This window comes from Gopherus evgoodei, chromosome 8, assembly GCF_007399415.2.
Source record: "Gopherus evgoodei ecotype Sinaloan lineage chromosome 8, rGopEvg1_v1.p, whole genome shotgun sequence".
In the NCBI taxonomy this organism is placed as follows: Eukaryota; Metazoa; Chordata; order Testudines; family Testudinidae; genus Gopherus; species Gopherus evgoodei.
This window is the reverse complement of record NC_044329.1, coordinates 83,375,272-83,393,285: the sequence shown is the minus strand read 5'-3', so window position 1 is coordinate 83,393,285 and position 18,014 is coordinate 83,375,272. Positions and strand designations below refer to the sequence as shown.

Sequence of the window (18,014 nt, the reverse complement as noted above, 5' to 3'; positions counted from 1 at the left end):
GCCCCGCAGACAGCCCCGCGTGCCCCGCCCCCGCCTTTGTCACGTGCCACAGCCCCGCCCGCCGCCTTCCATTCCCTCTCCGCTCCCGGCCTTGCAGCGCTGCTTGCTCCCCTCCCCCGCCTTGTCCCTGCCGCGGGGCCCGTGCGGGCTGGGTGAGAATTTCCCCTTGCGGGCTCCATGTCCCCTTCTCGCCCGCGGTGGCGGGGCGGCGCCCAGCCTCGGGAGAGAGGCAGTAACGCCGCGAGGGGAGCGCTGCTCGGCTCCTTCCATTGCGGACCAGGCCCCTTCGCCTGGCTAATCGAGCCGCTGGTTTCATCTTAATTCGCCTTCCCTGCCAGGTCTCGATGCTACAGCGAGCGGGGAAGCCACGTGCGGCCGAAGTGGAGCCGAACGCGAGCTGCTGGCTTCACCTTATCAGGGCTCTGGCGATGTAGAATTTCCTCGGGTGTAAAGGGGGTGGGGTGTCGTTTGGCTGCAGCCCAGAACCGTTTTGAGAACTCGCTCCCTGCCTCGTGGGATGAGAACTGTTAACGCTTGATTGATATTCCTTTTAGCAGAGCCAGAGAAACAGGCGGTGCTACATTATCGCGCCACGGAGAAAGAGGAGCTGAGCGAGATCGCTTGCGCACTGATGCAGATATTTGGAGGCAACAGCGGTCTTCATTTGGTCTGGACTCTGGCAGAGTTTTCCACATTCTTCTGCCGTTTCAACATATTGGCTCTTTAAAGCAGGATTATAATCACTTTGAGGCCAGGTTTAAAAAAAAAATCACCCCCTCTCCACCACCAGAGGAATGACCTACATCGTTGACCACAAATATCCCTTCAAGGAGCTACATTCTTTGTAAAACTAATTTGTTTTATTTTTAACTAAAGAGAGACAAAATAATCCTGAAAACCTAAAACCCAATTGAAGCAGAGAGAAAAAATTAAAGGGGTGACTTTGTTCTGTTAGCAGTTCCAAGACTGTTTTCATCCCAAATACAGGTCACATTTGCCAACTTATTTTGCATTTTACATTCCAGTAAAACTTGCCACTATACATACACACACCAGTTCCAGTAGAAAATATTGGAAATATAGTGGTAAGGGGGAGGTGAGACCTAGACTCTGTATTATGAATTATATGAAGCGGTGTCAAAGGAGATCTGCTCCTACAAGGGCCGGAGGACCTTGAGCCAGGCAGCCCTGCCAGATTATCAGATTTATGTGGGTGACATCTGTAAAGGACTGAGAGCATTTAGTAGAGAGAGGGAACTGGGGTTCTGCAGTAGATTCTGAAGCAGGCAGCTTGAAGGGACGAGTGTCTCTTCCTTTCAAAATGGAGAGGGCAGAAAAGTCTCTGGGAGCTGTGGCACATGGGCAGAGGAACTACTTTTTCATGTTTTGTCTAATTTTTGTTTGCTAAAACAGTGCTCTGAAAGACTGGGCATGGCAGAGTGTCAAAGGGTATGGGAAACACATCCCCAGATTCAGGCATCCATGTAACTGCATCTCTGGCCTGGTCTACACTACACGTTTAAACCGATTTTAGCAGCGTTAAACTGATTTAACGCTGTACCCGTCCACACTACGAGACCCTTTATATTGATATAAAGGCCTCCTTAAATCGGTTTCTGTACTCCTCCCCGATGACAGGAGTAGCGCTAAAATCGGTATTACCATACCGGATTAAGGTTAGTGTGGCCGCAAATCGATGGCATTGGCCTCCGGGCGGTATCCCACAGTGCACCACTGTGACTGCTCTGGACAGCAATCTCAACTCGGATGCAGTGGCCAGGTAAACAGGAAAAGCCCCACGAAATTTTGATTTTCATTTCCTGTTTGCCCAGCGTGGAGCTCTGATCAGCACGGATGGCAATGCAGTCCCAAATCCAAAAAGAGCTCCAGCATGGACCATACGGGAGATACTGGATCTGATCGCTGTATGGGGAAACAAATCTGTTCTATCAGTGCTCTGTTACAGAAGACGAAATGCCAAAGCGTTTGAAAAAAAAAACCAGGCTACACAGTGCTGCGTGACAAGCGTAACGGGAAGCCAGAGACTCAGATGGACGCTCATGGAGGGAGGGAGGGGGTACAGAGGACTCCAGCTATCCCACAGTCCCCAGCAGTCTCCGAAAAGTATTTGCATTCTTGGCTGAGCTCCCAATGCCTGTAGGTTCAAACACATTGTCCAGCGTGGTTCAGGGAATAGCTCGTCAATTTACTCCCCCCCCCATGTGAAAGAAAAGGGGAAGAAATTGTTTCTTGACTTCTTTCAATGTCACCCTATGTCTACTGAATGCTGCTGGTAGACGCAATGCTGCAGCAGTGAAGAGCAGTATCCGCTCCTCTCCCCTCCCGGTGGCAGACGGTACAACATGCTTGATAACTGTTGAATACCCCTGGCTGGCCTCAGGGGCGCCTGGGTAAAAATAGGAATGATTCCTGGTCATTCCCAGTAGATGGGACAGAACGGCTGGTAACCGTCTTCATCATAGCCACTGGGGGCTGAGCTCCATCAGCCCCCTCCCTTTCTGGTGTAAAGAAAAGAATCTGTACTGCCTGGACTATCATAGCAGCGGGATGCTGGGCTCCTCTCCCCCGCACCGCTTAATGTCCTGCCTGGACTGTCATAGCACAGGGAGGCTGCCTCCCCCTCATTTTATCTCACTAACAAGTCACTGTTTCTTATTCCTGCATTCTTTATAACATCATGACACAAATGGGGGGGGGGACGACACTGCCACGGTAGCCCAGGAAGGTTGGGGGAGGAGGGAAGCAATGGGTGGGGTTGTTGCAGCGGCACCCCCCAGTGAATGGCACATAGCTCATCATTTCTGCGAGATCTGACACGAAGCAGCTGTGCTCTCTGATACACTGGTTCTCTAGTACACTTGCCCCAAATTCTAGGCAGGACTGACTCTATTTTTAGAAACCATAAAGGAGGGATTGAATCAGGGAGTCATTCCCAGTTTTGCTTTTGCCCCCTCGGCCGACCTCAGCAAGGGGTACCCATGATAGTAGCAGACAGCACAGAAGGACAGATAACCGTCATCTCATTGCCAAATTACACTGGCAGCAGACGGTACAGAACAACTGGTAACCGTCTCTGCTATCATGCAAAAGTAAATGAATGCTGCTGTGTAGTGCTGGAGTATCACCTCTGTCCGCGGCATCCAGTACACATACGGTGACTGTAAAAAAAAAAGCTGAATGGGCTCCATGGTTGCCATGCTATGGCGTCTGCCAGAACAATCAAGGGAAAAAGGGTGCGAAATGATTGTCTGCCGTTGCTTTCCCGGAGGAAGGAATGACTGACGACATTTACCCAGAACCATCCGCAACAATGATTTTTGCCTCATCAGCCACTGGGCTCTCAACCCAGAATTCCAAGGGGCGGGGGAGACTGCAGGAACTATGGGATAACTATGGAATAGCTACCCACAGTGCAACGCTCCAGAAATCAACGCTAGCCTCGGACCATGGACGCACACCACCGAATTAATGTGCTTAGTGTGGCCACGTGCACTCGACTTTATACAATCTGTTTTATAAAACCGAGTATGTAAAATCGGAACTATCCCGTAGTGTAGACGTACCCTCTGACATACAAAGAAAGCTGTACTTTGCACTGGTGGCATTTTTCCTTGCTTGAAACTGGCAAATACATTGGTGCAGCTACAACAATGGTTGAAATCTGAGCTAATTTCCAGTATAGACAAACCTGTAAGTGGTTATCCCTAAAGATCTATACAGCCAGCAGTGGAGGTCAAGTCAGAAGATTCTGTCCCCAAGACAGCTTCTTGGGTCTGGAATCAGTTTTAAGCAGCCGGTTCCCAAAGATTTGTGGGAGTTTGGCCTCGTTTATGTTGGTTAGGAATGTGAAAAAAATTATACTTCTCACTGGCATTGCTATGCCAGCTAAAACCCCAGTCTAGATACAGTTAAAAGTAATTTTGGAGGTATAGCTTATTTCATTTGTATAAGCAATATTGGCCAAACAAACCCTCCTTTCACCACTGTAGACTGGCTTTTTGCTAGGAAGGTTTGCCTGTATAGTTCTAATTAAGAGACCAAGGTGTGGTTAGGAGAGTCAGACACTTTAATCAATTTTAAGAAGCACACATCTTTTGTAGGGAAAATGGATTCCTGGTTCTAAACTCCACTCCTTTAATGGCTTGATATTCTCAAGCTCAGTTCTTGTTCTTACATTTGAAAGGAGAGACTTACAAATTCTGTTACATGCCAGTCTTCCAAAATACTCTGCCTGAATCTGAAGAAGAGCTTGGTGTAAGCTTCTCTCTCTCACCAACAGGAGTTGGTCCAGTGAAAGATACTACCTCACCCACCTTGTGTAACCTTGGCCAGTTAGTCCCTTTCCTTCCACCATCCTGCCCAAAACATCCACTGTCCAAGTCTTCCCCCACCTTCCTTTAATTACCTCCTGCTTTGTTACTACTGTCTCTTTCTCCTTGGGGAATTTCCAGTCACTGCACTTTCCCCCTGCCTTCAGACAAGAGCATGCAGCATCTTCTCCTCGTCCCATTGTGCTTCACTCGGAATAAATGGTTAAAGAGTTCTCATGATTCATCATTGTATCTGGTCTGGGAGGGATACTGAAAGGCTTTTTCATCAAGGGTGGACATTCATGATACAGCAATTTTAATAGCAACAGGTTAATAAGGTTATATCAGTATCAGAATTCATAATATGTGCCTAGGGCTCCCCAGATCATCACACACCATTACAGGAGTAGAGGTATAGAAATGAAATGGAGATCATAGTGATGGGGAATAAGCATGACAGAGAAGGAGAGAGAAAACACAGAAAATAAAGTTAGATAAGGGAACAAAAGCCAAATCAGATTAGAAAAACACCTTAAAGATCTTTCATTTTATAGACAATTTGCTTTATTTCTTTTGTTTCTGTAATTTAATGATGGCTTTTATAGGTCTAAAAAGTTTCAGATTTGGATGCAATAGGTTACACAGTTTCTTTTGGAAATACGTGCAGGTACGTAATGATGGCTTTTTAGTGAAGGAAGTGGCCACTAGAGGTCACTGTTGTCTCACACTTGGGCTCTTTCTACACAATTATTTTGCATTAGATTCCAGTGTTGCCTCTGCACTACCGGAAATGCTAGCATAGATCAGCTAGCATTTTAACTGCGATGTTTCCTAACTTTGCTCAGAGGAGGTCTGAATCACAGGATGGTTAAAATAGTGGCTATCAGCATCGTTGCTACCACCAGTTGTGCTGCACATACTGTAGTGCAATGGTAGAAAATTTAAAGAGTATCTACTGCAGACTAATTACAGATGAACAATTTTTATTAATAAAAAAGTGTTAAGACACTGACAGTTTTGAAGACTTTCATGTCTGGTAGGTAAATAAAGGAAGGCATCTATGAAGAAGCAGCAATAAACATTACTTATTACTATCATAATACAGAAAACTACTGGCTTTATATAACATTTTGCAACAGATTATCCTAGAAGCACCTTATTTAATTATGTAATACTTTGCATTATTTTTCTAGTAACAGACTGTTTCCATTTAACAACTTTCATTTATTTTGTAGCAAAATGTATCAGGCTTAACTGATTTTAGTACCTGAAAACAAATTTCAAGACACCACAGAAATTATAAAAACAAATTTAAAATTGAAAAGATATTTTATTATTTATATAGTACTGTAAGTGTGTGTGGTGCCCAATACATAAGTAGGAAGGCAAAGTTCCTGCTGTGGGGAGCTTAAAAACACAAGGATGGAATTCACCATTCTTACCCAACAGCCCATATAATGGGGCTTTGAGTAGAGAACTCATCAGGAGCCCCTCCATGGCTATTTTCCAAACTCTGGAATATTTTACACTGCTCTAGTGCCTTCAATCAGATCTTAAAGCTCTCTGCAAACAATGATTAAGCATCACGGATGTAATGTAGGCAAAAGTTATTTAGCACATTTTATAGATTAGGGAGCTGACCCCAAAATCTTCAAATGTAGGTGTCTAAATCCACATTAGGCACCTAAATAAATGGCTTGGCTTTCAGAGCACCTAAGCTCTGCATGCTTAAGGGAGTTGCCCATGGTCACTCAGTGTCTTGAGTTGGAGTTAGGTCCCCAGAGCTCCTGACTCCCAGTCCTGTGCTTGAATCACAAGCTCATCCTTCCTTTATAATAGATGCATATATTGTGTAGCTTTCTTTGAAAAGTTAAAACATGCTGTAGCCGTTGCTGTTATGCACAATTACTTTAATCAAAAATATTTAAATCCAAGTTGATTGACATCTATTAACAAGTCAGCCTGGGTACAAAGATGCAGTTCTAAACCATGGGATTTCTGGATGAGATTCAGATCGCTGGATTCTGGGGTTATGCAGGCTGGTATGTGATGAAGTGAAATGGATGAACATCAGTAATGAGATAAAAGAGAAATACATAAAAGTCTATTATAGTAAATCTTGCCTGTAAACAAGAGTGCTGGAATTAATGGCCAAGGCAGCTGGAAGAAAAGTGTGTGCTTCCAATATGGACCTCAAATCAATAAAGTAATTGCAACCAGTTCAGTCCAGAGCCGAGTTCTCAGCCTTTTTCTTTCTGAGCCCTCACCCCCCTTCCCCCAACATGCTATAAAAACTCCATGGTCCACCTGTGCCACAATAACTGGTTTTCTGCATATAAAAGCCAGGGCCAGTGTTAGGGGGTAGCAAGCAGAGCAATTGCCTGGGGCCTCATGCCTCAGGGACCCCCACAAAGCTACACTGTTCAGGCTTCAGCTTCAGCCCCAGGTGGCGGGGCTCAGGGACCTGGGCTTTGGCCCCATGCAGTGAGGCTTTGGTATTCTGCCCTGGGCCCCAGTGAGTCTAATGCTGGCCCTGCTTGTGAAACCTGCTCGAGGCCCGCTAGGGGGCCCTGGACTCCTGGTTGAGAACCATTGGTCTAGAGCAGGGGTGGGCAAACTACGGCCTGCTGGCTGGATCCGGCCCCTTTGTGCTTTGGATCTGGCCCACAGGGGGCAATCCCGAGGGCCCTGCACCGCTCTCAGCAGCGGCTAGCCTGACGTCCCTGTGGCCCCTTGCCTCCAGGCACCACCCTCCGCCCTACAGCTCCCATTGGCCGGGAACAGGGAACTGTGGCCAATGGGAGCTTCGGAGGAGTACCTGGAGGCGCAGCAAGGGCAGTGCATGCAGAACCCTTCGCCTTTGCCTCCCCTTCCCCCAGGGGCCGCAGCACTTCCTGGAGCAGCACGGGGCTGGGGACAGAGCAGGACTGCAGGGAACCTGCCCTGGCCCCGGTTTGCCTTGCTGCCACCCCAGAGCCCGAACTCCTCCTGCACCCTGTCCCCCAACTCCCTGCCCTGAGCCCCCTCTGCACCCCACACCCCTACCCCCTTTTCCTGAGCCCTCATACACCCTGCACCCCTCCTCCCTGCCCTGAGCTCCCTGCTGCACCCTGCAGTCTGTGCACCCCAACCACCTGCCCTGAGTCCCCTGTTGCACAGCGCACCCTCTCACACACCCCACACTCCCTCCCACTCTCCAACCCCCTGCCTCGGCCCTGCATACAATTTCCCCACCCAGATAATGGCCCTCGGCCCAAAAAGTTTGCCCACGCCTGGTCTAGAGAATATTGAGACTGAAGTTATCACAGTCTTTAAGTGAGTTAAATTCACACCCACACCTCCAAAGGTATAGGGAAGGAAGAATTTAGCCATTTTAATGATTTTTTGTGTCTATGTACGTGCACAAAAACTATATAGTATATGTAGCATACATTTCAGAATTGTACTGAAAGAGCTGTAAAAATTGCTTGCTAACTCAGGGCTTGCACACTACTCATCATAACAGGAAGGTCCAGATCCAGAACCTCAGTAATTAGTCTCTAAGACCCTGATCCTCAAAGGTATTTAGGCTCCTAATTTCCAGGAAGATCAGCAAGTTATGAAGGTGTGCCTATCTGGGGTGGTGATCAGGGACACTGTGACTGACACTACAGTTTTGATAGATTGTATTTATAGTGGCAAAGGAAAACAGTAAGCTCATGTACCCTGAGTGCAGTATATACCCACCTTAAAAAAATAAAAAGGCTCTTTGGGTACTTGCAGTTCCCTCCTTTTGTTTTAGCTGTGCTTTCAGCATTTTCCCGCAGCACATGGACATCAGGCTTCTGTAGTATAGCCTCCCTGTTAAGTCTGGGTGTTGATTTGCAAACCCAGTTGTGTGAATATGTCCATAGTCCTTTGGGTAGTCCATAAGGCATTGAAGGAGCAGACTCTGAGGAGACAGTCATCCAAGTAAAGGTAAATCATGATCCCCAAAGTACATAGTGGAGCCGCTACTACCGCGAAGACCTGGGCGAACACTCAGTGTGGATGAGAGGCTGAACCGTACTGTACCCAATAGTCCTGTACCTAAGGCAAACCTGAGGAATCATCTGTGGGATGGCTGGATTGCTATATGGAAGTAGGCATCCTGGAGGTCAAGGGCCGAGAACCAAGCTCCCAGCTCTAGAGATGGAATAATCACTGATAGTGACACAGTCTTGATTTTTTGTGCCTTCATATATTTGTTTAACGCTCTTACATCTATCATGGGTCCAACCTCCTTTTTGGGGGGCGGGGGAGGGGAAATCAGGAAATATTAGGAATAGAAGTCTTTGCCTCTGAGGTGCACATCAGCTGCAACCTACAAACCTTCCACATCCCTTTGGATGTTGCCTCGCTCTTTTCCTCCATATTTGTGAAGACTTAACTTCTGACAGATGAGTCTTGAGGATCATTTCCAGTGGATACTCTATCCACTTCACTTTCCTCCCAACCCTCTCTGTCCCTCTTCAGGGACTCTTCTCACAAGAAACTGAAGACAGGAAGTAGATCACCTACTGTGTCTTGGGGTTATAGAACCCTAACAATCCCACACCACTCTTCCGAAAACCTTCTCCCACACACACCCAATACCCTCCAGGTTCACTCTCAAGCTCCTTCCCTCTCCCTCAGCTCCTCTGTTACCCCTGACTCCCCCAAGCCTTTGCACTGCTTCTGACAGGTGCATGAAATACAGTTCTGTATTGTAATTTAAATGAATTAGACAAAGTTCCGTATTCATATGCCTACTAAGGAATCTATTTGTCAAAAAAAAATTACCAGAACTTTTTTTTTTTTGGTGTGCATTGTTACAGACATACTGGCTGACACATATGTTGAAATAAATTACCAAAGTAATTGAAATTGGCATGATTATATTGTTATTTTGACAAAAGATGCAGAATTTTCAAATACTGTATACAGAATTTTTAATTTTTTGGTGCAGATTTTTTGGCACAGAATCCCCCCAGGAGTAACGAGGAGGAGCTTTAACTTTAACTCCTGGTTCTTTCGGGAGTTAGGTGTCAATTGCTGGCAGAAGGTGCACTGGGGTGGGATGTGAACCTCTGCAAGGCTCACAATGTAGCAGCAGTGCCGTCCATAACTGGTACTGCCTGCCTGCAGGAGAGGCACTGTTTGAAGCCAGGGGAGCTAGGCATGCCCCTTACTGGGAGCAATCCCTGGAAAGGGGGAAAAACAGGGGTAAGGACGTTTTTCCCCCTTAAAAAAAATGAATGGAAAGCCTATAAAGCTTAAAAAAAAACCCAGAAACTCTAGTAGGAGCTAAGAAAACGGAACTGTATCAATCTGAGGACAAGAGAAAAGCGGACTCCTATTCGCTCCGTCTCAGGTGAGGAGCAGTTGAAAAGGAACTGAGGGTGGTTTGCTCATGCAGTGCTGGTTAGCCTCGAGGCAGAGCACGACGGAGGGAGAGCGCATGTGTTGGTCAAACAGACACGGATATCTAAAATCTGCAGTCAGAGATGCAGACACATCTACAGCGGGGCACCCATAGTGAAACTACTCAAATAATAATTAAATTAATTCAACCCCCCCGCTATGTTTAGATTAGGACTAACCAACCTTCCAGGACCAACCAACCTTCCAGGACCAACAAACCTTCCCTTTAGAGCCAGAGTAGTTCTGCCCCCCTGCGAGGAGTGGAATCCTAGACTATGATATGCTAAAAGCTGTTCCATTACCAGCTAAGTCATACAACATGGAAGTGATATGGCTGTTTTGCTACAACACTGTTCGAAGCAGCAATACGTTGAGCTTTTGACAATTAGAACAATTAAACAATTAAAAAGACTTTCATGCATGGCTCATTGCCACTAGATAGCGCTGCACTTCTGTGCACGTACTTGCATATATTCAGTTAAATCACAAGTAACTGTTTGAACTGTCGCTTGGCATGGATAAAATATTTCAGTCATCCTGAGGCTATCAGTGCAAAGCGGTACAGCAGGGACTGGAGCACCAGAGATCAGGTACATATAACAAGCCCAGACATTAGCATTCAGCTTAGGAATAAAAAACTTTCAGTCTCTCTAAGAAAAAGGACCCAGACACAAAATACATCCTCCAGAAACCAATGCCCAGTGTCATCATTAACAGTGTAATCGGCTATCTTGGCCTAAAGAGTAGGAAAGAGAAGAGAGAAGGCTAATCTGAAGGAATGCACACAGTAGTCACTCTTAAAACTTTGTAGTTTTGCCTTAGATAAAATTTACCTCTGTTTTACCAGTATTCCCTATATTTAATATAGTATAGGGACCATCTCGGGAATCCTGCAATTACTGATTACTTAGTTATCCAAGGTTTAAGGGCAACCACTGTATCTGGAATATTAAGGCAATATCACTTTTAAAATACATTTTTAAAATGTTAACCTTAAACCATGATTTCTTCTTAAATGTTTTAGTACAGACATGTCTACTATTGGTTTTATTTCTAGACCTGTAGTAACCTTTAAGATTTGAAAAAAAACAGCATTTGAAATCAAAAGGCAGCATAAGAGAAATAATATAGACTAAATCGCAAAAAAATGCTGTCAGTCTCAAAATAAGACAACCACAATTCATAGTACAACTGACACTTTATTCCATAGTGATGGGGGTACATAGTATAGAAACGGCAGGAGACAGAAAAAATCAAAGTAAATCTTTTCCAGTATAACAGTCTATGAAATGCAATGTTGTTTTTGGCACAAAAGGTGGGCAACAATATACGTACTAAGGTTCTCAAGGGTAACAGAATTGAACACTGTGGTGATTTTTTCATCCTGTTTGTGTTCTCAGAACAATACAACATAGAACAGTGACTAACATGATTCACATGCAACTCTATGCAAGTTACATTATACCTCCACTAAAATTTGTATTAATTCAAGTGAGGTCACAGTCACTATATAAAGAGTATAATTCTTTTCAAGTGCTCTTACTTGTTCATCTCCATAATTAGCCATCAAATCAGACAATTTGAACCAATAAATAAATAAGTTTCTCCAAATGTTTCCATATGAATTTTGATGGTTACCACTAAGATAATTCTGCCTTGACTGCAATTAAATACTTATGTGGCTGAATAATACCTCATTTTTCCACATTTCACTCAAAAACTGCAGTCAATAAGAGGGGAAAACGATGTCACTGTTCTACATTCCACTGAACTTTTATTTTTAAAATTGAACATAGTGTTCCATATGGAGCTAAGAACCATTCTCATGGGAATAACTGTGATACACTTGTCTTAAAACTTCTCAGAATACTTTCCTGTAGTGCTATATGTGCAAGACTTAGAGAAGTATATATTTGTGTAGGAAACAAATGTGAGGATGGAGAAACTGCGGTTTATCATCATATGGTACAGTATGTATCCACATTCTTATCAACAGAGATGAGTTCTTGCTGACACTTTATTCACATTCTGTTCAAAAGGGAAACTTACACATCACATGATCTTCCTAAACTTATGATGATGGAAAATAACATATGGGAAAGAGTAAAAGGTCTGTCACACACACTGTAGTGCCTTCATTTGTACTAAGCTAAATTATTTGGATTTAAAATTTTGATTAGAGATTCAAATCTCAGTGCCAGCTATTTATCACTAGACCTTCTGCACTGGAATGACATGGCATGTAGTCTTATTTTTGGCATGAAAGGGTTAACATGGTGCAGCCAGTTAGCACATTGTGTTGCATCTCCATTTTTGGTTTGAGATTTTCCTTTTTTAGTTATGGACAATGATCTACATCAGGCATTTGAAAAATGTTGCAGCGATAAGGATGTCTGATGTGCAGGATGTTCATTAGCCATATATATGTTGCATCAAAAAACAGCCAGTGTTTTGGTTTTGCTTGAGTCAGGGTTAAAGTAAAGGAGAAAGCTAAGAGCAGAGGGAGAGGTTCTCCTGCTTTCCCTGGCCCAGGTCCCCCAACTGCCCCATCTCTCTAGCTGCCCTGACTTGCCAGACAGGGGGCATGGGTGGAGGTAGCATGAAGAATAATGCCTGACAGGAAGTTTCTGGGGCTCCCACCCTTCTCAGCAGTCAGGTGCTGTTGGTCTTCCAGCTACAGGAGAATAAGAGGCACCTCAGCCATGAATCCCTACCTACCTTTTCTAGAGGACAACCTGTCCATTCACTAACTCTCCCTCCCTTCAAAGGGGGAAGTGGAGGAAGGAAACTACTTGCCACCTCTTCCATTCTCAGGGAGACAAAGAATACAAGAAACCACCAACCTCCACCACTACTGACTCCTTCATCTCCTCTGGTGTAAGACAAAGAAGAGGAATCACTACAACACCCCTCCCGAGATACAGCTCCTGCTGCAGGCTCTCCCTTCCATCTGCCGGGAAAAGAGAGTCTTTGGGTATGTCTACATCTACAATTTTGCAGCGCTGGTTGTTACAGCTGTATTAGTACAGCTGTATAGGGCCAGCGCTGCAGAGTGGCCACACTTACAGCAACCAGCGCTGCAAGTGGTGTTAGATGTGGCCACACTGCAGCGCTGTTGGGCGGCTTCAAGGGGGGTTCGGGGAACGCGAGAGCAAACCGGGAAAGGAGACCAGCTTCGCCGCGGTTTGCTCTCGCGTTCCCCGAACCCCCCTGCAAACCGCAGGGAAGGAGACCTGCTTGCACGGAGGTTCGGGGAACGCGAGAGCAAACCGGGGAAGGAGACCAGCTTCGCCACGGTTTGCTCTCGCGTTCCCCGAACCCCCCTGCAAACCGCAGGGAAGGAGACCTGCTTGCACGGGGGTTCGGGGAACGCGAGAGCAAACCGGGAAAGGAGACCAGCTTCACCGCAGTTTGCTCTCGCGTTCCCCGAACCCCCCTGCAAACCGGGGAAGGAGACCTGCTTGCTCGGGGGTTCGGGGAACGCGAGAGCAAACCGGGGAAGGAGACCTGCTTGATTACCAGACGCTTCCTCAGGTATGCTGGGATACCTGCTTATTCCACGGAGGTCAAGAAAAGCACTGGTAAGTGTCTACACTTGATTACCAGCGCTGGATCACCAGCGCTGGATCCTCTACACCCGAGACAAAACGGGAGTACGGCCAGCGCTGCAAAGAGGGAGTTGCAGCGCTGGTGATGCCCTGCAGATGTGTACACCTCCTAAGTTGCAGCGCTGTAACCCCCTCACCAGCGCTGCAACTTTGTGATGTAGACAAGCCCTGTGTCAGATTCTAGGGGAACAAAGTGGGTCTATCAGTTCCCTCTCTCCTGGCATCTACGTGAGAAGGCATGGGAAAGTTACATTAGGAAAGGTCTGGATGGAATGGGGGCATTTGCAAATGAATGGAGGGGGAAGAAAGGAGGAGAGTGTAAAGGGATGAGGAGAAAAATGGAGAGACTACAGGAGGAGGAGGACAGAAAGAGATTTAGATGGAGGAAGCAGAAATGTTTCACTCAGAAAAAACTGAAAACCTCAGACAAAGGAACAGAGAGACAGGCAGGCAAAGAAAGAAATGACTAGGAAGTTGATAAAGCGTTCAGACTACTTGTCAGCCTTTTGGAAATTCCCACTGCTGCTTCTGTTTAGGAATTTCTCCATTCTTAGTTTACAAATGATTTTAAAAGCTTGATGTAAATACTACTATCTAATTCACTTTACTGTCATGAAATATGTATGAGTCAGTGGGCAAGCATGTGGAATCTGCCACAACAAATATATTTGTTTTAACTGACTACCGCAATAGATATTCATGAAATTAAAAAAAAATAATCAGATGGCCATGATTCCAATGAGATCCCCAAGGACAGATCAAATATATATGCCACCTGACTTCTGGGAAACAAGTTTCCCTTACTCATGAACATACTCCAGGAACAATGTCCTTCAGCTAATTCTACCACCATTCCTTTGTTTTGAGGTTTGCTAGTAAATTGTCTACATAATTACAGAAGACAAAAACTATACCAATTAGCGGGAAAAATAACTTCACTCCAAAAGAGGAAAGAACATAATAGGTAGAGGCTGAAATGAAAATACATATAAAAGATAAAAATATATTTCTAAATATCTTTTGTAATATAACATTTTTACAAGTAACTCAAAACATTCATTTCTGTGGTCCACCTGATCACAAAAATATAGGCTTTTCAGAATATGATTGACATATGGCATACATACAAGCCTCTTCCATTCCACCCAATCTGAAAGAAAGGTAACCAGACTGGGACTCTGAACCCCTGGGCACACCTAGATTGAATTATAGGAAAGGAGACTGTCCATCAGTCAAGCATATCAGAGGGACATACCTCTTTAATGTTCCTGTATAGAGAGGCTTTCCCAAGCTGCCACATGCAGTCTGAAATTGAATCTAATCAAGACTACTCCTGGGGGAATTCTGCATCAATGTGAAATGCAGAATTTTGCAGAAATTCATGTACATGCAGAATTTCCTTTCCCCCACAGAAATGGGCTGCAGTGCTGCTGGCCACCGCTAGGGACTGCAACACCAAGCAGAGCACAGCTTGCACATAGAAGAGACTGCCCCAGAGGGAGGGACCTAAAGGGTTCCCAACAGCTGCAATTCCCAGCTGAGGGAAGGAGAGGACAGTGCACAGAAAACTCCCTGCAAGCCTGGGACTGAGCATCAGGCTATGTGGGCCATGGTTGGGCTCTGGGTGGAAGGGTGCGAGTATCTGCGCTAAGGGGAACCCACAGCTGGGCTTGGGGAGGGAGGGAGTTCAGGTGTATTGGCTGGGGGGGCCTGCAGCTGGGCTCTGGGGGGCAAAGGTGGCAGAGAAACAGGAACTGGGTTGTCATAGGGGCTTCTTTAATGCACCACTCCTGGGGGAATTTTTGTGTGTGTCTGTATTATTATAGACATACTTGCTGACAGTAAATTACCAAAACAACAAACTGGTGTGATTATGTAGTGTTATTTTGACAAATAAAATATGCAGAATTTTGCAGAATTTAAAAATACTGTGCACAACCTTTTCTATTCTTGGAGCAGAATTTTTCATTTTTGTTGGTGCAGAATGCCCCCAGGAGTAAATGATTCTACACAGAAGTGGCCATGCAATACTGGCTAGAATAAGGAGTATAATCAATACCACACTGTTCCAACTACCATAAGGAAAGCCTACTTACTACACAAGCCCAAATTCATGATTCTATTGAATGTCCTTCATTAGCTACCAATATCTTGAATTCCTGACAACAAGGAGAGGAAGATAGGGGAAAGACTAAAGAAAAAAAGGGGTGATGAGGCAGAAAAGAAAGGGAGAGAAAAGGTAAAACACATGGGAAAGGTGTCAAGACAATGGAGATGCTTAGCAAATGTTAGGAACTAATTCCCCCCCATGTAGTTTTCACACTGAGTATGTAAATCACTAAAGCTAGAGGTTAGCTATCACAGTTGTCTTTTGCTTGCTCATTGCACTATATTCATCCCAGCAAAAGCACACATACACCTTAAATACCATCTACCGGGACATAAAAATACACAAAGCAAAACATTTGTGAACAAGGGTTAGTAGCCCAGTGGTACAGTAGATTGTCAATAAAAACAATAAAAGTGTGGATATAGATTTGTCTACCTTGCATGTACTTTATTGCCATTTACAAGGGAGGGATTCTATATCTCATAATTCTGAAGTTTTGTTAATAAGGACAGAACAACAGGTGAGTAACCCATCAACTTTCTCCATTTCTGTGTTGGCTATAGGGATCAGCATGTGGTCCTTGAGTTTTTCAAAAACCTGGTTAGGAAATAGAAGGAAAAAGTCATTACACTTGAGCATCATTCCCTTCCATTTCCTCCAACTATTTATTGAATCAATATAATGGAAACAAATTTACAAATGAGAATTCGTGTTGCCAAATCCCATCCCCACCCCAGCTTTGGCACTCAAGACTTTCAAAGCATCATAACTGCGATTATTCTGCTCTCCCTGGGGGAGAATACAAGATTGCGGAAGGGCCACAGGAGGAAAGGGGAAAAATGCTCAGCCCTCTCCCCACTTCCAGTGTGCTGCTAGAAATTAGGCAAGTTAAAAAGAGTAACTCTACCCAATGTGTATCTCATTCTCTACTGATTCACTGTGGATAATCGTTTCTTCCTTGAAACAACAGTTGTTTCTTCTCCATATTACCTTTATGATTACCCAGTTGTTGCTAATAAACAGTAATACTTTGCATCTATATGTTGCTTTCCATCTGAGGATCTCAAAGTGTTTACAAACATTAATGAATGAATTCCCTGAATAATGCAGTGAGGGAAGTATAATTATTCCCATTTTATACTAAGGGAACAACAGGAGGAGAAAAAGATTAAGTAATAAGGTCAGACAAAAATCAGTAGTGGAGCTGGAAATAATCATTTGATGTGTTTACAGGTGTGTGCATTTGTGCACAGTACTGCAGCCCCATCCCAGGAGGTACTGACAATTTTCAACTCCCATTGGAGTGCAATGGGAGTCAAGAACACTCAGCAACTCACGGGAAGAGCCCCTGATTCGTAACTCTACCTTTACCTTTGCGCTTTCTGGATATTCCTCAGGGGCTCGGTGCAGCAAAACGTGGCCTTTGCCTGGAATATTGAGATATATGCAGTTTGCTGCAGCGTCATCAGGCACCGTCAGTTTGTCATAGCGATGGTCACTCATCTGCTGCATGGTCTGTTGACAGCAGTGAAGCTATTTAGAGGAAGTGCACTAGCTTTCCAAAATCAATGTACAAATGCAAATCTAGAAAAAGTAGCTGATCATGGTTTCATAGGAGCGATTTCACTACATAACAAGTAAGGTTTCTTTTTATGTCTGCACTTCAAGTACAGAACCTCCTGGTATCAAGCAGAAATGAAGTCAAGCTGCCTAAACTCAGATCTAAATTTTGAAAACCCTTGTACAATGGTGGGATGACTCAGCAGGCACCTTCCCCCACCAGCCACAAAACCACAGTCAGCAGGGTTTTCTCCTTATGGGACATGGAGTGATTTTCATGGGTGCTGAATACCTAAACTCCTTGTTCACATCAATGGGAGATACAGGTGCTCAGCATCCCTTAAGAACTGGCCATTCATAAGGTCTATAAAAAGAAGTGAATTAAGTTAATATAAGCAGAAAAGTAGCACTTCCCAGCATGGGTTCAGCAGCCTCCAAATTCTTTCCAAAGATCTTTTTTCTGTCTCCCAAACACCCCCTCTTTGAGCTCTTCCAATAAGCACTTCTGCCCAGGGAGCCTGGGTTAACTCCCTGTTCACCAGGGGACCACACAGGAGATATCAGCACTGCAGTTGGGAATGAGCTTTTCACTCCAGGTAGTGGAGCTTTTCACTCCAGGGACTTGAGCTCGTGTGCTAAAAACAGAAGTGTGGGCATTGTGGTTTAGGCAGCAACTTGGGGTCTCATGTCCACCCGACTCCCTGGATCTGAGCTCAGGCTTCTTGGAGCTCCAGTGGAGACACAGACTATATCCACACTGGTGTTTTTAGCGAGCTAGCTCAAGGCCTTCTAGCGTGAGTCTGTTTACCTGGGCTGGGAGGCTTGCGTCAAGTTGTAGCATAGACATACCTGTAGTGATGCTTCAGAACAGTAGAGTTGGCAGTAATTGCTCAGGACTTTTGATTTGGCTGCTTATAAATGTAGGGTGAATATGCAAAATTTGGATCTAAGTTGGGATTTCAAAGACTCAGAGGGTTTAGGAGG

At 44.9% G+C, this 18,014-nt stretch overlaps 1 protein-coding gene and 1 long non-coding RNA gene across 4 annotated transcripts in view; one reads left to right on the top strand and one right to left on the bottom strand.

Annotated features, from left to right (window-relative positions):
- The first annotated feature begins 60 nt into the window (after positions 1-60).
- LOC115656131 lies at positions 61-1,005 on the top strand. Of its 2 annotated transcripts, none has more exons than XR_004001581.1 (2): positions 61-338; positions 558-1,005. It is a non-coding gene; the product is annotated as an uncharacterized LOC115656131 (long non-coding RNA). The 2 variants fall into 2 exon arrangements; XR_004001580.1 differs by having other exon boundaries at positions 555-1,005.
- A 14,887-nt stretch (positions 1,006-15,892) lies between these two features.
- DDAH1 (dimethylarginine dimethylaminohydrolase 1) overlaps positions 15,893-18,014 on the bottom strand; it is a 144,884-nt gene continuing 142,762 nt past the window's right edge. For both annotated transcript variants that reach the window (XM_030572560.1, XM_030572559.1), the window contains exons 5-6: positions 16,842-16,985; positions 15,893-16,067 (exon numbers count right to left, since the gene is read on the bottom strand). In XM_030572560.1, the coding sequence (XP_030428420.1) occupies positions 15,951-16,067; positions 16,842-16,985 (261 nt within the window). In that variant the 3' untranslated portion in view covers positions 15,893-15,950. The remainder of the gene's footprint in view (positions 16,068-16,841; positions 16,986-18,014) is intronic.